The sequence below is a fragment of the Mus musculus genome, chromosome 17 (genome assembly GCF_000001635.26).
Source record: "Mus musculus strain C57BL/6J chromosome 17, GRCm38.p6 C57BL/6J".
Taxonomy (NCBI): Eukaryota; Metazoa; Chordata; class Mammalia; order Rodentia; family Muridae; genus Mus; species Mus musculus.
The window spans coordinates 17178597-17206397 of record NC_000083.6 but is presented as its reverse complement, the minus strand read 5'-3'; the positions used below and the strand labels follow the sequence as shown (position 1 = coordinate 17206397).

Sequence of the window (27801 nt, the reverse complement as noted above, 5' to 3'; positions counted from 1 at the left end):
TTGGGGATATCAAATGAACAAGGCATACCATATTTTAATAAAAATAGGCACAAACCCTCATATCAAACCTAGCAAAGCAAATAATTAAGACAAGAACCATCTTGAGAGTAGGCAAAAGAATCAGACACACCCACCCACTATATTCCCATAAACTATGTTGCATCCCTTAGAAGGTGACTGTTAACAAATGGCTTTATTAGATTGATTACATTTACATAGTTCTCACAAGAATTTGTTCTTCAAAGTCCTTTTCAGACCACTATAACAACAACTTTACCACATTCACTGCATTATCAGGGTTTCTCTTCAATATGTATTCTTTTATGTGTTTGAAGCTGACTGTGTCGTGCAAAGGTTTTACCACACTGGTTACATTCATAGGGTTTCTCTCCAGTATGTGTTCTTTTATGATTTCGTAGAGTACTGTGACATGCAAATGCTTTGCCACATTGTTTACATACACAGGGTTTCTCTCCAGTATGGGTTCTTTTATGGATTTGAAGATAGCTGTGACATACAAAGGCTTTGCCACATTGGTTACATTCATAGGGTTTCTCTCCGGTATGTGTTCTTTTATGGACTTGAAGAGTACTGTGAAATGCAAAGGCTTTGCCACATTGTTTACATTCATAGGGTTTCTCTCCAGTATGGGTTCTTTTATGGATTTGAAGATAGCTGTGACATGCAAAGGCTTTGCCACATTGTTTACATTCATAGGGTTTCTCTCCAGTATGTATTCTTTGATGACATTGAAGATTACACACTTGTGTAAAGGTTTTGCCACACTGGTTACATTCATAGGGTTTTTCTCCAGTATGTATTCTTTTATGATTTCGAAGAGTACTGTGACCTTCAAAGGCTTTGCCACATTGATTACATTCATACGGTTTTTCTCCACTATGTGTTCTTTTATGGATTTGAAGATAGCTGTGTCCTGCAAAGGCTTTGCCACATTGTTTACATTCATAGGGTTTCTCTTCAGTATGTGTTATTTCATGACATTGAAGATGAGCAAATTGTGCAAAGGCTTTGCCACATTGGTTACATTCATAGGGTTTCTCTCCAGTATGTGTTATTTTATGCTTTCGAAGTGTACTGTGACATGCAAAGGCTTTGCCACATTGATTACATTCATAGGGTTTCTCTCCAGTATGCGTTCTTCTATGGATTTGAAGATATCTGTGACAGGCAAAGGCTTTGTCACATTGATTACACTGATAGGGTTTCTCTCCAGTATGTGTTCTTTTATGGACTTGAAGAGTACTGTGACATGTAAAGGCTTTGCCACATTGTTTACATTCATAGGGTTTCTCTCCAGTATGGCTCCTTTCATGGATTTGAAGATATTTGTGACATGTAAAGGCTTTACCACATTGTTTACATTCATAGAGTTTCTCTCCAGTATGTGTTCTTTTATGTCTTTGAAGATTGCTGTGTCGTGTATATGCTTTGCCACATTGTTTACATTCATAGGGTTTCTCTGCATTATGTGTTATTTCATGACATTGAAGATGACCAAATTGTGCAAAGGTTTTGCCACACTGGATACATTCATAGGGTTTCTCTCCAGTATGTGTTCTTTTATGATTTCGAAGAGTACTGTGACATGCAAAGGCTTTGCCACATTGTTTACATTCATAGGGTTTCTCTCCAGTATGTGTTCTTTTATGGATTTGAAGATTGCTGTGACCTGCAAAGGTTTTCCCACATTGATTACATTCATAGGGTTTTTCTCCAGTATATGTTCCTTTACGGATTTCAAAATGGGTGTGACATGAAAAGGTTTTACCACATTGGTTACCATCATAGACTTTTTCTTCAGTGTGTTCTCTTCCATGTATTTGATGATCAGTATAAGACATGAAAGATCCAGTGCTCTTATATAACTGATGATGATGGTTTCTTGCAAAGGCTCCATCATATTGAATACATTCAAAGGGTTTCTCTCCAGTATTACTTGGTCCATCCCTTTGAAGATGCCTGTGATATAAATAGAGTTTAACACATTAGATATTTTCAGAGTGTTTCTCTATAGTAAGATTTTATTTAAGACTGTGTATGCAATTGGTAAATGTATAAGTTTTACCCCATTTATTATACCAATGAATCATTCATCTGTATGAATTAGGTTAACAATCTATTCTAACTGTAAAGAGGAATCAGATATAATAAGGTTCTGTCATGGTGTTTTTATCCATGTTGGTTTGATTCATTATGGTTATTATTTACATCTTTAAAAGTACCTGTGATGGAAAGAACATTTATTACATGGCTCAAAGTTAAAATATCTTTTCCTTTATGAGGTTTTTCATATATATGATAAAATGTGCAAGCATTCACAGCTTTACCACAATGATTGGATTCATGAATTTTCCTATAATAAGAGCCATACAACATTTTGGAAGTTAAACAGAGAAACAGAACATTTCTACATTACTAATACTCATAGGGATTTTCTGCAGTCTGAGGTTTTTGATGTATTCACAAAGAAGTTGTGAATTCAATTAATTGTACGCCTTAATAATTTTCAACAAATTTATTCTATGTTGGGAAAATTAACCAATCTTGTAATTGTCCTGAGCGAGCTATATAGGTTTTATGTCAAAATGCCTTAGGCAGAGTATTATATCATTTATGTTCAATGAATAGATGATAGACAGATTAGAAAGACAGACACATAGACAGATATACAGACAAATAAACAGATATATCTGTCCTATATAATACAACTACATAAGGAAGAATAACAAAATATATATACCTTGTATTCACTTAGTTTTAATTTTTGTTCCTCCTAGACATGTGGCATTCAGATTAAGGTTTCACAACAAACTTTTTCACTTCCATGAACTTCCACACTCAATAATAGAAGCAACCTTGCCACAAGTATATGAGTAACATCAGTATACTATGGACTGTTTGCATATCAGACAGTTTTGGATATAAACTGATTTCATACTCAGTGTGTACAGTTTTTATACTAGCTGAGTGGCATGAGACTAAACAGACTGGCAGATCTACACCATAGAATGAATGGGGCTGTGCTTGATAAGGTACTGTCTGTTAAGGCAGTGTTTCCGTGTTTTCTGTCTTAAAGGAAAGCCTTGCAAACACAATCAAATACCTGACACTGAGTTGTCCTTTTTGTGAGTATTTAATAATCAGTATCCATAAAACTGTGCTTATTTACACCCCTGATTTTAACTAAAACTTCAAGAACAAACTAAGATTTCTTCAAAGGCATATTTGGATCAGCATGCACAAGAAAATTACCTAGTGGGTCTTCCAGAATTTTCACAATCTTCTTCAATATTATCTTCTTCCCAGTTATAGCCTAGAAGACAGTACAAGGAAATACATGATATATTTGTGGAATTCAGGCAAAATTTAAGAAACTATCTTCAGTGATCCTCACAAACAAGGCTAATTTATTCTCATCATTCTTCCTCCTTCTCAAATAAAAGTGTAGATGTACATCAATAACAAAAAGAAAAACAAGCAACCACACATACTACCACACAACTAAAATACAGTTGCCCCCTCTTTCAAAAGGAGAAACAACATTCACAATCTTACCTATGGCAGTGAGGTTCCTATAGGTTTCGAGCATCACATCTTTGTAGAGACTCTTCTGGGAAGGATCCAGCAAAGCCCATTCTTCCTGAGTAAAGCTCACCAGTACATCATTGTACGTCACTGCGTTCTAAAACATCCCACATATATGTACAAAAGTAGCATGAGAATGAAATATTAGACATGTACATTTCATTGACAATATTTTCAAATAATGTTGGGAGTTCGCCCACTTGTTTCCTGACACAGAAGATATAATGTATTCATGATCACCAAGTCATTTTTGAAGGAAACCAAATAATGAGTTCTCATCTGTCATTTCTTCACCCTTTGAGTTGGAGAAAGTCTTGGAGGACAAATGCCAATGAATGCACATAAAGAGACAAGCAAAAAGATCAATAGTAGTAAGCACACAGAGATATTGTATGAAATATTCTCATTACAAAAGTAATGAACAAGATGCTTAGATTCGTGAATGCATTTAATTACAGCACTGAGGATACAGAGGCACAAATATCTCATTGTTCTTGCTGCCAGCTTGGTATAGGCAATGAGTTCTAGGATAGTCAGAGTTGTATACTATGATACAGTATCCCTTACCAAAAACAAAATAAAACAAAACAAAAAAAAACAAAAAAAATAATTAAAGAATCAAACCACCTCTAGCCTAGAGACAAAGATCGGTGAAAAAAATGCAAGTATGATTGGATTTTTGACTAAAAATAGGTCAGATTAACTTAGAAGATGTAAATAGAAGAAATCTGCTTAGTTATTGTTCCCTGAAAACTTGATAAATAAATAAATATAATGGTCCAGTTTCAATTATTTAGGAGCTAGCTTTGTTACTACAGGCACTGACATTTGGCATACCAATGCCTGACAAGAATTCCCTTAGAGTAGAAACTCTAAGGGGAGGCTCTGAGGCCCAAATGTGGGTAACCTTAGTCAAATGTGTAACAGAGTGAATATAGAATCTGAAGAGACCACCTCCAGTACATGGACAGGGCCCCAGTGGAGGCTCTCACATCCAACATTTTCACCTCAAAGTTGTTCCTTACTAAAAGGAATGTGGGGACAATCATGGAGCTGAGCATGAACAAATGGCTCAACATTGACTGACCCAACTTGGAATCCATCCCCTGGGTGGTCACCAAACCCTAACTTTATTACTGATGCTATGTTGTAACTGCAGACATGAGCTTAGCATGGGTGTTCTCTGAGAGGCTCTACCAATAGCTGAATGAGACAGTTGCAGATACTCACAGGCAAGCACTGGATAGATAGGATTAACATAGTAAAAATGACCACACCCAGATACCCCTTCTCTCAGAACATCTCTGTAAGCCCAGCCTGGTCTTTTGGCACCTATGAACACATACCTGTAACATATACCATAAAACCCACATGAGACAACAGATACTGAAGAAAAATATCAGATCCTATTACAAAACACTATACTCAACAAAAGTTGAGGAAATGTAGATGAAATGGACGGTTTTCTAGACAGTTACCAATACCAAAGTTAAATCAGAATTAGATAAACCTTCTAAACAGTCGTATATCCCCCTAAAGAAATACAACCAGTCATTAAAAGTCTCTGTTAGCACCCGGACATTCCAAACCTAGGTGCTAAAGATGTGACCCATGTCCTGTGTTGCCAAGCCAACAACCTCAATCTCAGAACCCACTCGGCTCACCTCCCACCCTTACTTGTGTGATGTCATTTTCCATATAAATTAGGAGATCACCCTCTCCTCACTCTCTTTCTTTTCTACCCCTCTACTTGCCTTGCTGCCCGCTTTGTACACAATAATCCTCTCTCATGTGGAACCCCTTGGAGTGGTGTGCTGTTTGGTATATCTGGTAAATATATATGTTAATATTAATATCAATAATATATGAGTCTCCCAACCAGAAAATAATAATAATAAAGCCCAGAACAAGATGGTTTTAATGTAGAATTCTATTAGATCTACAAAGAAGAATACCAATACTCTTCAAACTATTCCACAAACTAGAAACAGAAGGAACACAACCCAGTTTATTCTAGGAGGCCACAGTTACACTGAGTACTCCCCCTTAGAGATGGAGTGGTTTCTGTGTAATCAGGAACTTTTCACAATTTCTTTTCATAGAGGATTCATAAGAGACTTCTTTCTTTCTTTCTTTTTTTCTATCTTTCTTTCTTTATTTCTTTTTTTTGTTGTTTAAGGCACTTTTTTTTATTAGCTATTTTCTTCATTTACATTTCAGACGCTATCTCCAAAGCCCCCTACTATACCCTCCCTACACCGTGCTCCACAATCCACCCACTCCCCCTTCCTGGCTCTGGCATTGCGCTGTACCGGGGCACATGATCTTCGCATGAACAAGGTAGAGATTTTTTTCTACTTCCTACTTCTATCATGTTTAATGTTCCAAATAAATTTTAAAAACTGAAAAAAAAAAAAAGATGCTACTAATCTCTCCTCCAAACAGAAAGGTCTAATGCTCTACAGATCTCTTTGAGAATTCATGTGATCAAAATGGTTTATATGTCTCTGCAGACACTCAGTTCATTATGATTTATTTCAGGATAACAACTGCAGTCCCCACAAAAAACAATGAAGAACAATTTAATGTCTGCTTAGTGCCAAGAACCATGCACACCTGAAAAACCTCTAAAACTCAAAACTCAGCTGGGCAGTAGTAGCGCACACCTATAATCCCAGCACGAGGCAGAGGCAGAGGCAGAGAGGCAGAGAGGCACCAGAGGCAGAGAGGCAGCAGAGGCAGAGGCAGAGAGGCAGAGAGAGAGGCTGCAGAGGCAGAGAGGCAGCAGAGGCGGAAGAGGCAGAGGCCGAGAGGCAGAGGCAGCGAGGCAGAGAGAGAGGCAGACAGGCAGAGGCGGCAGAGGCAGCAGAGGCAGAAGCAGAGGCAGCAGAGGCAGAGGCAGAGGCAGGCAGATTTCTGAGTTCTAGGCCAGCCTGGTATACAAAGTGAGTTCTAGGACAGCCAGCACTATACCAAGAAACCCTGTCTGAAACAAACAAACAACCCTAAAAACTCCCTATGTGCTTTGGAATTTAATTTCCATGAAACACAACCATGTTGCTGGTAATTCAATTAAATTCAAAAAATTAAAATCAAATCAAATTTAATATTCAAAAGAAATGAAATTAAAAATGTTGCAACAATTGAAGGTAGACGTGGCCATAAATGTGAAAACAAGGAATGGTTACTGGGAGGTGAAAGGAAAGGGAAATAAAAAGGAAAGGAACATGGCTATTCCTAGACATGGTGGAATAGAAAGTTTATTGCTGATACATGGGAGAGCAGAGTTAAGAGAAAGACACATCTTAGAGAGTGACCAGAATCAAGTGGAACCTAAGCTATGTGAAGAGAGGAAGGAGAGGAGAGGAAAACAAGACTAAGAGATGAAGTGGGTAAATGACAGATGAAAAAGATATTCTAGGGGCTGGTGAGATGGCTCAGTGGGTAAGAGCACCCGACTGCTCTTCTGAAGGTCCGGAGTTCAAATCCCAGCAACCATATGGTGGCTCACAACCATCTGTAACAAGATCTGACACCCTCTTCTGGAATGTCTGAAGACCGCTACAGTGTACTTATATATAATAAATAAATAAATCTAAAAAAAAGAAAAAAAAAGATATTCTAACAAATTTGGGTGGATTACATAAGAAAGGGGAGCAGGGAGAGTTGCAGACCAATCCCTGGGATCCAGGGTAGGTTATGTGAGCCATATACTATAAAAGGTAGAGACTGGGGGATTTGGGGAGAAACTGACAAACTGGCCTGCTATGATTTGTTAAATAGGCAACTAAGCCTTGAAACATAACAACAGTGAGAAAGGATAAGCCTAAAGGATTTAACTATAATATCAATTTTTTTTCCTTTTCTTCCCTTTTTTTTTTTTTTTTTTTTTTTTTGAGACAGGGTTTCTCTGTATAGCCCTGGCTGTCCTAGAACTCACTTTGCACTGATCTGTGTCTCTAGGCTAGGCGTGTTTTCTCCTGATGATTCCAGAACTGTCTCCAGACTGAATCCCCACTCCCATTATCCTTCTCCATGTTTTGTTTAGAGGAGGTCTTGCATTAGTCTATCACCTACTTAGTTATGGACTTAATAGGTTTATTGAAAAAAATTCAGAAGGAGAAAACACCCCTAGCCGAGAGACACAGATCAGTGAAAAAATGCAATATCACAGTTTTGACTGGGAATTGGTCAGAATAACTCAGAAGATGAAAATAGAAGAAAACTGCTTGCTTATCGTTCCCTTAAAGCTTGATTAATAAATGAGTATAATGGTCCAGTTTCAATTATTTAGGAGCTAGCTTTGTTACTACAAGGCACTGATATTTGATATACCAAAGACTGACAAGAATTCCCTTAGAGTAGAAACTCTAAGGGGAGGCTCTGAGGATACAATGGGGTAACCTTACTCAAAAGTGCAATAGGGGGAGTAAGGAACCTGAGGAGACCACCTCCACCCCAGTGGAGGCCCTCACATTCAAAATTTTCCGTTCAAAATTGTTCCTTTCTAAAAAGAATGTGGGGATAAAAATGGAGCATAGCACGAACTAATGGCTGAATATTTTCTGGCCCAACTTGGGATCCATCTCTTGGGTGGTCATCAAACCCTAACAGTATTACTGATGCTATGCTATGCCTGCAGACAGGAGCTTAGCATGGGTGTTCTCTGAGAGGCTCTACCAGCAACTGAATGAGAGATGGAGATATTCACTGCCAAGCATTGGATAGGTAGGATTAATATATTGAAAATATGCAAGTTACCAAGTGCAATCTACAGGTTCAGTGTAACCCCATTAACATTCTAACACAACTTTTTTTTTTTTTTTACAAATATTGAAAGAGAAATTCTCAATAGGGGGAAAACAAAACAAATCAACAAAACAAGACAAAACAAGGAAAGTCAAAGCAATCTTAAACAGCAAAAGAACTTCAATAGGAATCACCATCCCTCAACTTAAGCTGCACTATTGCTCAAGCAATAGCGATGAAAACTGCATGATATTGGTACAAAAACAGATATGTGGACCAATGGAATCGACCCAAAGACCTACAAACAAACCAATTTGATTTTTTGATAAGGAAAGAAAAGCAAACAATGGAAAAAAGAGGACATCTTCAAGAAATGGTACTGGTCTAACTGGATATCTGCATGTGTAAAAATGAAAATAGATTCATATTTATCACTCTGCACAGAATTCAAGTCTGAGTGGATCAAGGACCTCAACATAAAACTGGATGCAATGAATCTCATAGAATAGAAAGTAGGAATGAAAAGGTCAGCTCAGGAACTTTGGGAAGGTCATGAAGCACATGCGCCTCAGGAAGGGAGAGGCTAGGTACCATTTTTCAGACCACAGGGAGGGAACAGACCTGTGGGTGGGGACACATTCCACAGGATGTACCATTGGCCACCTCAGACAAGGGAAGTCCTTTTCACCTCATTTCCTAAAGACTAATCAGTTTAAGGGTGCACTGTTCAGTCAATCATATTGTGCCTAGTCACTGATGTTCTTCTATTCTGCCCCTGGAAACCATATACAAAACCCGCCAAATCTGTGCTGGGGGTCGCTGCCTCTTCTTTGGGTCTCTGAAGACCCCAATGCACTGTAACAATAAAATCCTATTGCTTTTTGCATCGATCCTGGCTCCACATGGTTCACTCAGGGGGTCCCTGGTAAGCTAAGGCTCCCCAGAGTCTTACAGGAAAAAGACTTGAACTATTTGAACAGGAGACAATATTCTGAGTATAACACCAAAGGCTCATGCTCTAGTCTCAACAATAAATGGAACCTCAGGAAATTGCAAAGCATCTGAAAAGCAAAGGGCACTGTCAATAAAACAAAAAGGCAGCAGACAGATTGGGAAAGATATTCACCAACTCTACATCCTACACAGGGTTACTATACAAAATTCATAAAAGACATGAGAAGTTAAACACCAAGAACCCAACAAACCCGATTCACAAAAGAGCTAAACAGAGAATCAACAACAGAGAAGTCTTGAATGGCTGAAATGAAACTAAAAAATTGTTCAAAGTCCTTAGACATCAGGAAAATGGAAATCAAAACAACTTTTACACCCATCAAAATGACTAATATCAAAAATTCAAGGTATACCATAAGCTGGGAAGAATGTGGAAGAAGGGGAACAGTCCTCCATCTTAGGTGGGAGGGAAAACTCATACGAGCAATTTGGAAATCCAGATTCAGAAAACTGGGAATAGTTCTACCTCAGGAGCCAGCTATATGCCCAACCCCTGATCATACACCCAAAAGAGGCTTCAACATTCCACAAAGACTGAAAAAGTGTAATATATAAAAAAAAGAAAACTAGGCCTTTAGGCCCAGGCTTGAGAATGTGACCTTTGTGACTCAATGCTCCAAGGTATGCTAATCATTAAACAGATACTGACATTCCTCCACCCACCTGCTTCCTGGGTTCAAGGAGTACTTGTTCAAAAAGGTCCGCCCAGACCATTCATGGAACCCGCTATGCAAATGTGCTATTGTTAGAGGCTCATAGAAACTGTCTTGAGAAATAACTGCATAATTAGCAGGTATTCCTTGTGACTTCCTTGTGACTCTTAACTGGTATTTTTGGTATTTTCCAACAACGCCCTTCCCACCCACTTGAGTTGTGGTTTCTTCCTTTAAATAACCCCTCTTCCAGCTACTTGGGGCCCATGGTCTTCTACGCCTCCATGGTGTACAACTGTGGGTCTCAGAGAGCTCTTGGAATAAAAGTCCTCTTGAAGATTGCATCAAGACCATTTCTCATAAGTGATTTGGGGTGCCGCCTCTCCTGAGTCAGAACATGGGGGGGGGGGGGAGGTCCTCATGTTGTGGGTCTTTCAGAACTATGTTCATAACAGCTTTCTTCGTAATAACCAGAAACTGGAACAACCTAGGTGTTCTTCAAATAAAGTGTGGATGAAGTAAATGTGTTACACCTAGGCAACAGAATACTAATCATCTATTATAAGTAAAGACATCAATAATTTTACAGGCAAGTGGATGGATGTTGAAAGTATTATCTTGACTGTGGTAACCCAATTGCAAAAGGACATGCATGGTTTGTACTCATTTATAAGTGGATATTAGCCATAAAATGCAGGATACACAGTTTATACTCCACAGGCACAAAAGAGGTAAAGAACATATAATGCACAAGTGAGGACACTTCAATCTCACTTAGAATGTAGAATCAAATAGTTATGCTTGGCAGGTGGATCAAAGGAACTGGGTGGGAGAGGAGACAAAGGAGGAAATTAGGAGGGTTCAGGATAAGGTTTAGGGAGGGAGAGGACAGATAGCCAAATGGCCATGAGAATGTATGCAACCAAAGGAGGTGGCAAATGTCTGAGATTAACTTCTGCAATGGAAGATCAAGCCTTGCTTGGAGCTAATGAGACTGAGTGACATAGTTTCTGCAACTGGCAGATAGGCCTGGTATCAGCTTCCTAGAGTGTTGAGGGGTGCTGTGGGCAATAAGGTACATATTTCACAATCCTGCAAGGAATGTCCTCAGTGTTAAGGTTAATGACTCCATGATAATTAGAAACAGCTGGAGTCCAGGAGTTAAGGGTGTGTCTATGTCTGCAAAATGGTAAATATTAGGACCTTCAGGACAGCATTTAAGGGAAAGAACCCTCTATACATGAGATTGAATATATATTTTCTCAACTATGAAAAAGTAATGATTCAATATGAACTATGTGAGAGTCTTCACAATTCTGAATGAACAAAAGCAATACACTATGAGCCAACTTGTTAGAAAGTTACATCTATTTGTTTGCTTGTTTGTTTGATTGCTTAAGCTTAGGAAGACAAGACAGGTTCCTGAGTTCAGGATCAAACTAGGACACAGCAAGGTTACCCTCTGGCTTGCTGGAAATGATAAATTCAGGGCAGGGTCACACCCAACTAGCCTATCATCTGTGTTTAACAAAGGCAGACAGAGCTTTGAGTTATTTTGCAATGCTAAGAAAAAATGTACACCTGAGTCTCCTAAGAATCAAAGGCTTGGGGTCATGGAATGCTGATTCCTAAGATTAAAAAAAAACCTAAAACCTGGAGTAAATGAGTAGATTGATAGGTAAAATAAAACAAACAAACAAAACAAAACTGTACTTGTATTCTGTTGGAGATGAGCTTACCAGAGAAATGTTTAAACCGAAGAGAAAATTGCTAGAAGAATGAGTACACATGCATACACACACAGAGAAAGGGGGGGGGGGTAGGGAGAGAGGCAGAGGGGGAGAGGGGGAGAGAGGAAGAGAGGGAGAGAGGGAGACGGGGAGAGAGAGAGAGAGAGAGAGAGAGAAAATGAATCAAGAAAGCAGGATATAGACATAGAGGTCTCTCAGAATAGCAATCGGGCAGAATATAGACAAGGAAATCTCCAGCGATCCACAGAGCAGCACAGAAACATTAGAGAAGGAAAATCCTTATCCAGAAAAATAAATGTCATCCACTTTGGATCCATGCTTTTTCTTTTCACAAGTGACAGACACCCTTTCTCTCAGATCATCTCTGAAGCTGAGCCTGGTCTATTACCACATATGAACACATACCTGTAACATATACCATATAACCCACATGAGACCCCAGGCTTTCTGAGCCACAGGAATACCACCCTATCTCCCACACTATTCCCACTTCTACACTCACTCCCACTGCAAATTTACCCCCTCAAATCTTCCAAGGCTTTCCTCAAGTTTTGCCATTTTTGTATCCAAGAGAGACAGCCTGAGAAATATGTATATACATATCTTTTTGCAATCACAGAGCAATCAAATTCAGTGGTTTTGCAGTGTCCTTGATTATACTCACAATACATAATTCCAAATTTATTCATTATATATATATATATATGTGTATATATATAAATATATGTGTGTGTATATATATATGTGTGTGTATGTATATATATGTGTGTGTGTGTGTGTGTGTGTGTGTGTGTGAATGTTAGCATTACTAATATTTTTATACTATTGACCTGGAGATATGGACTGTGAGGATTTGGAAGATTAATTTGTATTCCTGAAGGACTGAAAATCTGTCAAAGTAGATTATATTTGTCACAAAATTGCGAGAAATGATACAAGTATGTATTCATATTTATTACTAGTTGTGAAAATAAAAGTTTAAATTCTTCATAGTGGAAGCTTTACCTTCATGACATGCTACTCTAAATGTGGACACTCCTACTACGACTCATGCATTGCATACCCCTCGTTTACTCAATATGTATCTTGACTGTTGACTGGACTTCCAATTATTCCTGAAGCTATTACAGAAGTCATCACATTCCTGCTGAGTGACAGCAGCAGGATATCCAGTCCAAATATTCATAGTCTTCTTCAACTCTTCTGATCAACCTATTAATTTTTATTTTTGTGTGTTCCTTTCTGTTTATCTTTATCTATACCTGCATATTTTGGTTGTTGTTGTTGTTTTGAGACAGGTTTTTTTCTGTATAGCCTAGGCTGTCCTGGAACTCACTTTGTAGACCAGGCTGGCCTTGAACTCAGAAATCTGACTGCCTCCGCCTTCCAAGTGCTGGGATTAAAGGTATATGCCACCACGCCCGGTCTATACCTGCATCTTAAGTCTTATGTTTTTCTTCTTTTTTTCAACCATATTTTTATCATTTATTTATTTATTCATTTTAATCATTTACTTTATAAGTATTGAAAATGGATTTATTAGAGTGGGTCTCATGCTGTGGGCCAATTAATCCAAACAGAGGTGTAAATCAATGAGAATTTGAAAAATCCAGTAGTGCTTCAGTACTTGTGCCTGAGTATCAATATCTCAGCTGGTCTTCAGTATATACTGGAATCCATATAGAAAAAAAAATACAAGTTAAAAGAATGTACAAAGTATTTTACCAATACCTCACATATTCAAATTCACCTCAAAATCCATACTGAGGAGAAACTTTAAGCATGTAAAGAATGTATGACAGTCTTCACTACTATCTCTCATGTTCAAGACAAAAATCATTGATAGTATTTTTGAAGAACAAGATATTCTCTTCTGTGTGAAATGATCATACATTTTGTAGCCAATATAGGATTGACATTATAGTATGTTCTTGAGACAATAGTAAAGATTGTTTTCAATTTCAAATTTATTCATTCTTTGTCTCAATCCACAGTAAAAGTATTATTCCAATGCCTTCTTTAATTTCTTTCTGCCTTCTGATCATGAAGCTCTGACTATTAGGATGGCATGATGAAATTTATATATTCCATGAATAACAGTGCTAATAAAATATATAATGAAATTACTAATAGGAGTATTTTAGAACAGTCCTATGGATAGTATCAGAAAGGTCAATATAACTCAAACTTTGTATATTTCAATTACATCATGTTCTTGTGTTCTCATCAAAAGCAGAAACTGCCAACATGTTGAGAATTGAGTTTCACAGTACATTCTCCACAATATAATTTTTCCATGGAGAAATAATCATGAAAACCCACCAGCAAGATTTGTCCTATATTTAGAAACGTAGAACACTGAATTATAACATATATACCACAAAGGCTAATAGCTTTGATTGAGAGAGTCTTAAAAGTTGTCAAAGGCTCACACTAGGCAATATGGAAAGTGGGATTTCTGTCTATCTTGCGATATGTGTAATACATGTAAATGTGAATTTAATATGGTTAGTGGTATAGGAAATTCAAGTTGTGGTAATGAATAAAAATTAATTATTCTTAATGATATAAAGCAAAATATCTTTATGAATGCAAGATGACTGATAACATATAACTATATCAACCTGTTTCAATGTAACCACTGTAATGTTAATTCTCTCTCAGATCCAATATAATTGAGAGAAATTAGCTACTTTCTTTAGAAATTTATTTCAAATACAATGCAACCTGAAATTATTTGTACAATATCATTCTCAATGGCTGTATCACATATTCTAGTCATTGTATCATACCTAATGATGTAGAATATTAATTTAATGTATATATAGCTTTTATAAAATACATTTTTAATCATTACTTCAAAAATATTATTTCCTATCTTATATCATAGAATAGATCTTGATGCTTTCAAAATAAGTCAGTGTATGGAAGGTGCACAGAGCACCTCTCACACTAGAACAAATGTTGATTTATTACTTGAACTGAAAAATAAATCCACCAGTTCAAATAACATAAACTTTGACATGAATTTATAATACACACCCCATTTGCTCTAATAACAATGGTGGCAAACTTCCAAATTTTACAAGAGTACATCGTTTTTTTTTAGGGAGAGGACATGTAGATTTACTTGTTTATCTTTTGATACAGGGTCTACTTTTATTTCAATATATATGTGCAGTATTTTCCAAGGGATATGTAACCCTCAAAACACAATTGAGAACACTGTAAGCAATGAAAGATGATTTATACAAACAATTTCAGATGGTGAAGTGTACAGGGGTCTGTGTTAGTAAGAATGATATTTTTATGCCATTCTACAAAGTAATATAGAAGCAAATCACAAAAGTTCCTAAGACATTGGGAAAATAAACTACATAAAAGAAAGGCCTATTGTGGACCACATGACTGGCATCACTGTCCAAATCATGTTAGCTCCATAGCTATAGGCCTGCCTTGATTCACAATTGTTGATTTTAGGTGCCAGTAGTGGAGAAGGGAGCTCAACAAATTGCTAAGCCTTCATTTTGCCAAAGGTGCAGAGAGGTTCATCCTCCTTGGAAACATTGACACCCAGCTAGCTGACTCAGTCCTTTTTTTCAAATATTATACAAGGTTACTTGGAGCTGGGAAAGTTCAAACTGCTAAAGTTTTATTGCCCTTTCTGTCTGTGAGAACACACAAGCCACAAAAGTCTCAAGGCAAAACCAAAAGTGAGAACTTCAGGATTGCCCACGAGAGTCTTAGAAACAAATTCTGTGCAAGTTCCACCTATAACCAAGTGTGTATTTCTACCGAGACAATATTTCCTCAAAGTTCAAACAGTCTCAAAACCATTTCTCAGCCTATACTTATTAAACCAAACTTACTGATTAAGCAAATGCTTCACCAAAACATTTCACTCATCCAAACACAAAGGATTTACTCTGCATTTCATTTAAAGCCAGACATAAAAGCTTTCCTTTACATAACATTACACACAATTGAATGTTGATGAGAGCATATGGACTAATTCATAAGTCTTTGAAATGGCAGGTCCATTCAATGATTTCTCCAGTTGTGGAGGTAATTTCAGATTTAACTAGAATTTGATACACTTGATGGCAAATTCAATGTATAAACATCAAAATTAATTGTAACATTCTACGGTAAGGTTTTCATAATTACTTAGCTATTATAAAATTGTATGTGTCATCTCCAAGAAGCTGTTAAGTATGATGCGAGGACAAGGCCTTTAAATGCCCTGTGTTCTTGATCCTCAAGAGTACACCAAGACCTCCAAATACTTGGGTGTTGGCTGGTCTGAAGATTTTATATTGATAATAAATTGTGTGGAGTATTTAGGTCTTATGGGCTATCCAAAACAGTATTATTTGCTTCACCTACATGGACTCCACCTCTTAATTGATGGTTATTTTTCACAGGTAACTACCAAATCTCAGTGTCACAGAAAGCCAGAAGAGTTGGATACCATACTCTAAAGACAGATGTCAAATGATTTGTATGCTAGATATTTAATTTGGGTCTTCAGTAAAAGCAGGGAGCATTCTCAAATGCTCTGGAAATTTTACTTTTCACGTTTTACTTTTATATATGTGGAATTCTTGAAAGGGCATGATCTTGCATGCCTGTGTGCACACTCATACTCACACACACATACACACAATCATTTTCACAAGTACAGAAAACACCCATTAGAAACAGTGACATAAGACTGTGTGCTCCAGCACCCCCTTCCCTCCCATGCATACATCTCACAGCATGACTCCCAGAAGTTCTGACATTACCAGACTCACAGCTGAGTCTTCCACACCTGACCTAACTGGGATCCCCATCCTGGGCCCCAGAAGACACAGTAACTCCCACCCTGCCAGAGATACACACTTCTAGTCTGAAACAGTGCCCTGGAACAGCACCAGGACACTAACTCCGCCTAGACCCAGAGTCAGCTTGTCTCCCAGGATGTCTGCCACAGCCAGGCTCACAGATCAGGTGCTCCAGACCCCCCTCCCACACCGAGATACTGCGTGAACCAAGGAGGCCCAACATAACCAGGTTCTAAGGAGGGACAAGCACCAGTCAGAGGCAGCAATGTCACATAACAACAGAGATAACAGGATGGTGTGAGGCAAACACAAGAACATAAGTTACAGAAACCAATGGTACTCGGCAACATCACAACCCAATTCTCCCAATACAGTAAATGCTGGATACCCTAGCCCATCTGAAAAGCAAGATTATGATCTAAAATTCCCAATTCATGGAAATGATAAAGGATCTTAAGGAGGAAATAAATATCTCCCCTAAATAAATAAAGGAGATTCTTAGAATTGGGAACAAAATACCCATGCAAGGAGCTACAGAGACAAAGTTTGGAGCTGAGACGAAAAGATGGACCATCTAGAGACTGCCATACCCGGGGATCCATCCCATAATCAGCCTTCAAACACTGACACCATTGCATATACTAGCAAGATTTTGCTGAAAGGACCCTGATATAGCTGTCTCTTGTGAGACTATGCTGGCACCTAGCAAACACAGAAGTGGAGGCTCACAGTCAGCTATTGGATGGATCACAGGGCGCCCAAATGAGGAGCTAGAGAAAGTACCCAAGGAGCTAAAGGGATCTAGAACCCTACAGGTGGAACAACAATATGAACTAACCAGTAACCACTTTAAAACAGGAACTGAAGTACATGCATGATAAAAAGTTCAACTATGCCAGGCAGTGGTGGCACACGCCTTTAATTCCAGTGCTTTAGGGGGCATAGGCAAGTGGATTTCTGAGATCGAGGCCAGCCTGTTCTACAGCGTGAGTTCCAGGACAGCCAGGACTGGACAGATAAACCCTGTCTAGAGCAAAACAAACAAACAATCAAACAAAAATAAAATAAAAAATAATAAAAAAGTTCAACTATGTGAAAAAACTGAAGCAGATATAGGAGGATGGGAAAATCTCTCATGCTCGTAGATTAGTATGATTAATAGCCATCTTGCCAAAAGTATTCTACAAATTCCATAAAATCCCCTTCAAAATTAAAAGAGTAGCTTGTAATAGACCTTGAAAGGATAGTTTCTAGCTCCCAGGACAAAAACCCTGGAGAGCCAAAGCCATCTATTACAATAAAATACCTGCAATATAGCCAAGTAGTTGGTGGCGCATGCCTTTAATCCCAGCACTTGGAAGGCAGAGGCAGGCAGATTTCTCAGTTGGAGGCCAGCCTGGTCTACATAGTATGTTCCAGGACAGCCAGGGATACACAGAGAAACTCTGTCTCAAAAAAAACAAAAAAACAAAAAACCGTGCAATTTATTGGGACACAAATAGACAGTTGATTAATGGAATAGAGGTATAGACACAGATATAATTCCTATGACATACACACACCTGGTGATTGCTAAGGAATCAAGAAACATACAAAAAAGCCAACAAGAATAAAAAAAGAAACAAACAAAACATACCAAAAACCCCACAGCACCTTCAACAAGTGGTGCTTGTTAAACTATAAAATGCTCTACATGCAGAAGAATGTGCAAACAAATCTATATTCTTTATCCTGAACAAAATAGAAGTCCACTTAAAACCAGACACACAGGCCCTGATAGAAGAAAAAGCGGGCAATGGCCTTGAGTGCACGGTCACAGGAGACACATTACTGTTCTTATGGGAAGAACACGAATAGCTCAGGCAATAAGATCAGTAATTAGTAAATTGGACATCATGCAACTGTGATGTTTCTGGAAGGCAAAAATCCAGTCAGTGGGACAAGAGACAGTCTACAAAATGGGAAAAGATTTTTGCCATATCCATATCTCATAGTGTTATATAAGAGAAAAATATGAGACATAATATACAAAAATATATACAGACCTCAAGAATCTAGATAGTCTAAAAATAAAAACAAACGAAAGCAGATAAAGATCAGGGTTCATATATAAACTGAGACTTCTCAACAGATGAATCTTCAATGGCTTAGAAACAAGTATTCAACATTATAGAAATGGAAAGGAAACCTTTTATGTCATTAAACATGTCAGAATAGTTAAGATCAATAACAGAAGTGACTGTTCACATTACAGAGAATATACCTCTACAGCTTATGAGAGACTGCAAACTAAAACAGACACTATGTAAATCAATATCATGGTTGTCAGAAAAAGGGGAATCCATCTACCTCAATACCCAGATATACCACTCTCTTGGTCATTGTGGTGGTTTGCATATTCTTGGCTCAGAAAGTGGCCTTATAAGGAGGTGTGGCATTGTTGGAGTAGGTGTGGCCTTGTTGGAGCAGGTGTGCCACTTTCTGGCTTGGGCTTTAAAATCCTTATGCTAGCTGCCTTGGAGACAATCTTCTCCTAGGAGCCTTCAGAGGAAGATGTAGGTACTCTCATGTCCTCCTGCACCATGCCTTCGAGGACGCTGGTGCTCCTGCCTTGATGATGACAGAGAGAATCTCTGAATCTGTAAGCCAGCCTCAATTAAATGTTGTCCTTATAAGAGCTGCCTTGGCAGACTGGAGAGAAGGCTCAATGGTTAAGAGTACTGACTGCATCTGAAGGTCCTAGGTTCAAATCCCAGCAACTGCGTGGTGGCTCACAACCATCAGTAACAAGATCTGACGCCCTCTTCTGGAGTGTCTGAAGACAGCTACAGTGTACTTACATATAATAAATAAATAAAAATCTAAAAAAGAGCTGCCTTGGTCATTGTGTCTCTTCACAGCAATAAACACCTAAGACAGGCATACATGCAAAAGTTTCTCCATCGACAATAGACTTGATCAACTCTGTTGATAGATTTATTTGTACTAGCCAGATACTAAAAACAAGATTATATGTCCCACAGCTGAAGAATGGATAAAAAAAAAGGTACATTTACACCATGGACTATCACTCAGCTGCTACTTTCTACAGACCCTGCATGCACCTTTCTGGGAAGGGGAAAAGGAACAGACTCCATGGTAAGATTGGGGTGAATGTGAAAAGAAGTGGGAGGGATCATTTAGATGGGAATGTAGGAAGAGAGCAGGAGATGCAAGAAGAAAGAGCTGGAATTATGGGGACTTTCCAGGTTAGTATAGGAACCCAGTGTACTGAAAACCTTCAGGAAACAATGAGGGCGATCCTATTGACCACGACTAAAGGAGTTTCTGAACTGGCCATCTTTATAGCCAGCACTGTGATGAAAGGTTTGCATTTCCTTGAGGTGTTGGCCAAAGAGGCCTCTAAGGATCTCATGCTGACTTTAGGGGGGAAAATTACTCACTGAAAACTCACCTCAGGGACTCATTCTTGAAGACAACTTTGACACAGCCAAATCAAACTGAAAATCAAGTGTGTAAAGGCTTGGGTCTTTCACCCCTATGTTCGAAAAAAGAGCTGAAAATATGTTCTAGTCTCTCTATGGAGAGAGGGTACTCCCCGGCCACAAAAAGAAAATCTTAGACATAATAAAAGCTACAAAACCTTCAAACTGAAATCTCTCCAGCCTGAATATGTTCTGAGTTAAGGTTGTGACAAACTTTTTTGAGTGGCTAGCCAATATTTGGATTAACTAGAGGAGCTGGACATCAGAGGAAACCCACGGCTTACACTGTCTGGATTTCTAGGAATCCTCACATGGACTTATTAGGCAAAAATGGGGCTGGCATGTGTGTTAGCTAGGCCTTATTCCTCTATGTCGTGGCTATTAGCATGGGCATTTGAATAATTTCTCTCGCTGGGAGCAGGTGTATCTCTGCTTCTTTTGCTTGGTCTTGACCCCCTTTTCTTCCCATTTGCTTGCCATGTCCAAGCTCAAAAGGAGAGCTTTCATCATGGCTTTTCTATCTTGTTTTGAGAGAACAGAAAAAGGGGAGGGGATCTATGGAGGAGGAGGATAGAAGAGGGAGAGGGTAAGTGAATGGAGTGAAGGGAGGAAAACAGTGGCCTTGGTACACTGTATGAGAGAAGAATCTAGTTCCAATTAAATGAGTCCAACATTTCCTAAGTGAAAATTCATGGAAGAAGGGAAACAACAATAAACAAAGCATAAAATGGAGACAAGGGAAGCATTATTTTGACAGATACAGTTCTCATTCTGTTTGGGTACAAGATGAACATTATGCAGGAGTTCATGACAAGCACATTCCTAGGTCCTAACTTAATGCAGGAAATCAAAGTTTTGCCCACCTCAAAGTGAGAAATACACACACACACACACACTCACACACACACACACACACACACACACACACACACACACACACACAAAACATATAACATAAAACTTACTCATGTCATTTTCTTGTGTTATTTTTCAATAGTTGGAATAGTGGAATTACAAAGGTAACTGCTCACTAAATTCTAAAATATTCTTGCTTCCCTTTAAGAAAACCTAATGTTGAATTAATGTTCAAATGAAAAATACATCTTTATGGCCAGGCAGTGGTGGTGCAAGCCTTTAATTCCAGCACTTGGGAGGCAGAGGCAGGCAGATTTCTGACTTCCAGGCAAGCTGGTCTTCAGAGTGCGTTCCAGGACAGCTAGGGTACACACACACACACAAAACTGTGTATCAAAAAACCAAAAAATGAAAAAATAAAAACAAACAATCAAAAAATCATCTTTAATGTTACAGAGTATTGATGATACATTCACTATATAATACATTAAGTCTTTTTTTAGTCTGAGCCAGTCCCTGAGCAGACCTGGCTGCTAGCTGTGCACCCAATCCCACAACACCTAGAGGAAGCTGCACTCCCAGGTGCTCTAACACACCCAGGATTATAGGATAATAGAATCACAGGATGGCAAAACTTGGTCACACCAGGATTTCAGGATCCCAAAGGCATCTTGACTCCCAGGAGCTCTTACACCCAGGATCTCAGGATCACAGACAGAGCTGGACTCTGAGTTCTGACACAACTACAAAACAGGAGAGACAGGCTCCAGTCAGAGACAGTGAGTGCAAGTAGCAATAGAGATAATCAGATGGAGAGAGGCAAGAACAAGAACATAAGCCACAGAAACTAAGGCTATCTGGCATCATCTGCACCCAGCTCCCCCAGCATAGCAAGTCCTGGATACCCCATCACACTGGAAAAGCAAGGTTTAGGTTTAAAATCACTTCTCATGATGATAATAGAGGACATTTTTTATTGGATATTTTCTTAATTTACATCTCAAGTGTTACCCCCTTTCCCCATTTTCCCCCCCTACTAAAAGCCCCTTATACCATACCCCATCTCCCTGCTTTGCCCTTCACCATCAACTACCATAGATGGAGAAACCAAGATATTCCTTGAAAAAAACAAATTTACACCATATCTTGCCACAAAGCCAGCCTTACAAAGGATAACAGATGGAAAATATAAATCAAGGAGGGAAACTACACCCTAGAAAAAGCAACAAAGTAATCTTTCAACAAGCAAAATAGAAAATAGCCACAGAAACATAAAAATAGTATCAAAAATAACAGGGAGCAGCAATCACTACTCCTTACTATATCTTAACATCAATGGGCTCAATTCCCTAATAAAAAGATATAGGATAACAGACTGGATGCATAAACAGGACCCAACATTTTGGTGCAAACACGAAACTCACCTTAGTGTCAAAGAAAGCTACTTACCTCAGAAAAAAAGTGCTGGAAAACAATTTTCCAAGCAAATGGTCCCAAGAAACAAGCTGGGGTAGCCATTCTAATATCGAATAAAAGCAACTTTCAATCAAAAGTTATCTAAAAAGGATGAGGAAGGACACTTCATATTGCTGAAAGGGAAAATCTACCAAGAGGAACTCTCTAGTCTGAATATCTACCCTCCAAATGCAAGGGCAACCACATATATAAAAGAAACGCTACTAAGCCTCTACACACACAACTAAGCCTCCGCACACGTTGCACATCAACAATAATAGTGGGAGAAGTCAAAACTGCACTCTTATCAGTGAACTAATCATGAAAACACAAAATAAACAGACACACTGAAACAAAGAGAAGTTATGGACCAAGTGGATTTAATAGATAGCTATAGAAGATTTCATCCTAAAACAAAAGAAAATACCTTCTTCTCAGTACCTCATTGTATCATCACCAAAATTGACCATAGAATCAGTCACAAAACAGTCCTCAAAAGATACAAGACTGAAATAATTCCATGCATCCTGTCAGATCACCAAGGACTAAGGGTGGTCTTCAGTAGTAATAAAAAACACCAGAAAGCTGACATAAACATGAAAGCTGAACAATTCCCTATTTAATGATAATTTGGCTAAGGAAAAAAAAAAGAAATTAAAAACTTTGGAGAATTTAATGAAAATGAAGGCACACCATACCAAAACTTAGGTGACACAATGAAAGCAATGCTAAGAGGAAAACTCAGCTCCGAGTGCCTCCAAAAACAAACTGGAGAGAGCATACACTAGCATTTTAACAGTACACCTGAAAATTCTAGAACAAAAAGAAGGAAATAAACCCAAGAGAAGTAGACAGGAAATAATCAAAATCGGGGCTGGAATAAACCAAACAGAAAGAAAAGGAACTATGCAAGTAATCAACAAAACTGGTTCAAAGAAGCTGGTTCTTTGAGAAAATGAACAAGATAGGTAAACCCTTAGCCACACAAACTAGAGGGCACAGAGACAGTGTCCAAATTAACAAAATCAGAAATGAAAATGGAGATATAACAACAGAAACTGAAGAAATTCAAAAAAATTATTCAGATTCTACTACTAAAACCATATCTTACACAAAACTGGAAAATCCGGATGTAATGGACAAGTTTTTAGACAGATAATAAAAACCAAAGTTAAATCAGGATCAGATAAATCATGAAACAGTCCCTTAAGCCCCTAAAGAAATACATGCAGTCATTTAAAGTCTCCTAAACAAACAAACAAACAAAACGCCCAGGACAGGTTTTAGTGCAGAATTCTATCAGACCTTCAACGAAGACATACTACCAATACTCTTCAATCTAGTTCACAAAGTAGAAACAGAAGGAACACAACCAATTCATTCTATGAAGCCACAGTTACGCTGAGTATTCTCCCTTGGAGATGGAGCGGTTTCTGTCTCTTCAGGAACTTTTCACAATTTTCATTCAGAGGACTTCATAAGAGATTTTTTTCCACTTGTACCATGTTTAGTGGTGTTTCAACCAGATTTTAAAAACTGGAAAAAAAAAAAAGATACTACTGATCTATCCTCCAAATAGAGCAGCTCAATATTTTACAGCTCTCTTTGTGAATTCAGATGAGCAAAAGTGTTTGTATGTCTCTGCAGCCACTCATACTTCTTTGTAATTTCAGGACAACAACTGAAGCCCACATGCAAAACAATGGTAAAGAACAATTTAATGTCTGCTTTGTGCCAAGCACCACGCACACCTGAAAAACCCCTGAAACTCAAAACTCCGTATATGGCCTGGAATTTAATTTCCATGAAACACAACCATGTGGCTGGTAATTCAATTAAATTCAAAAAATTAAAATCAAATCAAATTAAATATTCAAAAGAAATGAAATTAAAAATGTTGCAACAATTGAAGGTAGATGTGGCCATAAATGTGAAAACAAGGAGTGGTTAACAGGAGGTGAAAGGAAAAGGAAATAAAAAGGAAAGGAACATGGCTGTTCCTAGACATGGTGGAACAGAAAGTTTATTGCTGATACATGGGAGAGTGGAGTTAGAGAAAGGAACATCTTAGAGAGTGACCAGAGTCAAGTGGAACCAAAGCCATGTGAAGAGAGGAAGGAGAGGAGAGGAAAACCAGACAAAGTGATGAGGTGGGTAAATGATAGATGAAAAAGATATTCTAACAAATTTGGGTGGATTACATAAGGAAGGGGAGCAGGGAGATGTATATGCCAATCCCTAAGATCCAGGGTGTGCTTTGTTAGGCATACACTGTAAAGGGTAACTGGGGGATTTGGGGAGAAACTGACATTCTGGCCTGCTTTGATTTGTTAAATAGGCACCTAAGCCATTTGTGCTGGGCCATAAGACTTAACAACAGTGAGAAAGGATAAACCTAAAGGATTTAATTATAATATCAAAATTTATTTTTAAAAGCTGAAATTGGCTTTATGATTGAAAAGTTATCCAAGTATTAGACGAACCAGGTATTACTCATACATTTCTCTCCCAATGCACACTGTAAAATTGGGATAGTAAAATTCCTACTAGTCATAGACACAGAAATTTGTCAAGCACTTAAGTGTTGGTTGAATTCACGTACCTACAGATATTTAGTGTCTAAAAATTAATTCATTTCCTTATCTAAATTCTTGATCGTCTCATTCTATGAACCACGTAAATTTTCAAGTTTGGACTTTTGTTGATCATCTAACATTGATAACATCAGTATTCACTGATAATAGAAGGTATTTTCAAAGAAAGCTCCCTCCATCGTTCTTCCCACTCCCTTTGGTTGCTGTGAATACACCATTATCAAAGTTGGTCAGTGAAATCAATTGTTACCAATGTCCCTCTTGATCTATAATTTCCCCTAGAAAGTGGTGGAGGTAGGAGATCATTCATTCCTTCATTCATATCTCTCTGTCTTTTTCCCTCATTGACCAGTCAGGGCTCATCCTGGAAGAATTTATATGATTCTCTTCAGGCATTGGACAGCAGAAGCAGGATTAGGTGTTCAAAGAAATTACATAGCAAAAGGCAAGCCTGGGCTATGGAAGAAATTCCTCTAAAGAGAAACAAATAATCATAGCAGTTGAGAAAACGGATAAAATACTTAAATCTCCAGAAACACTAAAGAGAAAAAAAAAATCTAGATGTTCAGAGAAATTCTAAGAAAATAAAACTTAAAAAGTGTTATCAAGAATTGACTTCTTTAAAAGATAGATATTATTGAAAGTATGAATAGGTACAGTGTCCTTCAACAAGAGCAGGCCATTACCTCGTAGGCAAATACAGCAAACCAGTAGCCAACATTAAATTAAATGGAGAGAAACTTAAAGCAATCCTACTAAAATCAGGGACTAGACAAGGCGGCATACTTTCTCCATAACTATTGAAGTCCTAGCCAGAGCAATTCCACAACAAAGAAGATCAAGGGGATACAAATTGGAAAAGAAAGAGTCAAAATATCATTTTTTGCAGAGGATATGATAGTATCTATAAGTGACCCTAAAAATTCTACCAGAGAACTTCTAAACCTGATAAACAACTTCAGTGCAGTAGCTGGATATAAAATGAACTCAAATAAATCAGAGGCCTTTCTCTACAGAAATGATAAACAGGATGAGAAAGAAATAGGGAAACAACACCCTTCACAATAGTCACAAATAATATAAAATACCTTGGTGTGACTCTAACTATGGAAGTGAAAGATCTGTATAAGAACTTCAAGGCTTTGAAGAAAGAAATCAAAGAAGATCTCAGGAGATGGAAAGGTCTCCCATGCTCATGGATTGGCAGGATTAGTATAGTAAAAGTGACTATCTTGCTGAAAGCAATCTACAGATACACAGCAATCCCCATCAAAATTGGAACTCAATTCTTCACAGAATTAGAAAGGGCAATTTGCAAATAAATCTGGAATAACAAAAATCCTAGGATATCAAAAACTATCTCAACAATAAAAGAACCTTTGTTGGAATCACCATTCTGAAACTCAAGCTGTAGTACAGAGCAATTGTGATAAAACAAAACAAAAACAAACAAACAAACAAACAAACAACCCCCTGCATGTTACTGGTACAGTGACAGTCAGATCAATGGAGCTGAATTTAAGACCCAGAAATAAACTCACACATCTATGCTCACTTGATCTTTGACAAAGGAGCTCAAACCATCCAGTGGAAAGAGGACAGCATCTTCAACAAATGGTTCTGGCTCAATTGGCGGTTAGCACGTAGAAGAATGCGAATTGATCCATTCTTATCGCCTTGTACAGAGCTCAATGCTAAAGGCCAAGAGAACAACTTGTAGAATACACGAAAGAAACTTAGCCTGTCTGACTTTGGCATCCTGCTAAGGGTGTTTCTATACACAGGACCCTGCTCGAAAGGTTTTGTGAATATTCAGCCCAGATAGTTAAGTTATGCAAGAGCCACCGTTGGGTCCAGAAGCGGCTAAAACCACGAGGCAACTCGCAGGTGTCTGCATGTAGCTGCTGGTTCCGACCCAGCCTTCCGTAGGACCCAGCACACCCGATCCCGCTCCTCACCTCTGTGGGAAGTGACAATATCCTCATCATGTCGCACTTTCAGAACTTGCCTGAGCTTCCTTCACAGTACCCAGCAGCACACAGGACAAATCACTTAAGCCTGCTTAATTACAGGAAACCAGCGAAAAGGATTCCGGAAGAAACACCCTCCTCTTATGACTGGCAGATCCCACAGGGAAACAGGAAAATGCATTCCGGAAAAACCACCCTCCTCTTATGACTGGCAGATGCTACTTGATGCTGTGATTGGCTAGTAAATCTTGAGTGACAGGGAGCAACTCTCTCAGGTTGAGAGGGTGCAAACGCAACTCGGAATAGTGGTTCAGTGCACAGGCTTCCAATCTAGACCCACATCTATTCCAGATCACCAGAGATTTGTATTTTGGTAGCAATTGTCCCAGGTTTCCGATAGCCTACACCCCAGCCTTTGCCGCCCCATCTCTCCAGCTCACCTCTGATTGGCTGCCTGCTCCTCCCCTTTGTGGGCTGTGACCTTGTTCTCAAGAGCAAGGACTCAAATTCTTGCCTGTGAGTCCACTGCCCTCTGAAGGCACTTCCTCTTATTGCTAGTGGAATGAAGCATATTACTAAAGTTGCAGTGGAGTGAAAAAACTGTCTCACAAGTGGAAGGGTTCCCAGTTTAACTGCTAATTAAAGAGTGACTTTAAGAAACAACGTTTTGTATTGTGGCTTCTTACTGGGTTCAGGTAAATTGCCCAAACTTTCCAGCTGGAGCTCTATTGTTATTCTATAATCTACTATTCTATTGTCTTTTCCTCTGTAGAAAAGTGCCAAAAAATAAAATAAAATTATAAAGTAAAACCAAAAACACAGGTGTACTAGGAAAATGCTCTA

General features: G+C 38.4%; 1 protein-coding gene across 2 annotated transcripts; it reads right to left on the bottom strand.

Moving 5' to 3' along the window:
• Positions 1-27487, bottom strand: Gm38396 (predicted gene, 38396). Of its 2 annotated transcripts, none has more exons than XM_030249939.1 (4): positions 27399-27487; positions 3577-3703; positions 3274-3334; positions 1-1980 (listed from the first exon to the last, which is right to left on the bottom strand). In XM_030249939.1, exons 2-4 carry the CDS (start codon positions 3608-3610, stop codon positions 294-296), a joined length of 1782 nt encoding a protein of 593 aa, XP_030105799.1. In that variant the 5' UTR covers positions 3611-3703; positions 27399-27487; the 3' UTR covers positions 1-293. The 2 variants fall into 2 exon arrangements, with proteins under 2 accessions (XP_030105799.1, NP_001344917.1); NM_001357988.1 differs by lacking the exon at positions 27399-27487 and adding an exon at positions 26947-27093 and having other exon boundaries at positions 175-1980.
• Positions 27488-27801: the final 314 nt, after the last annotated feature.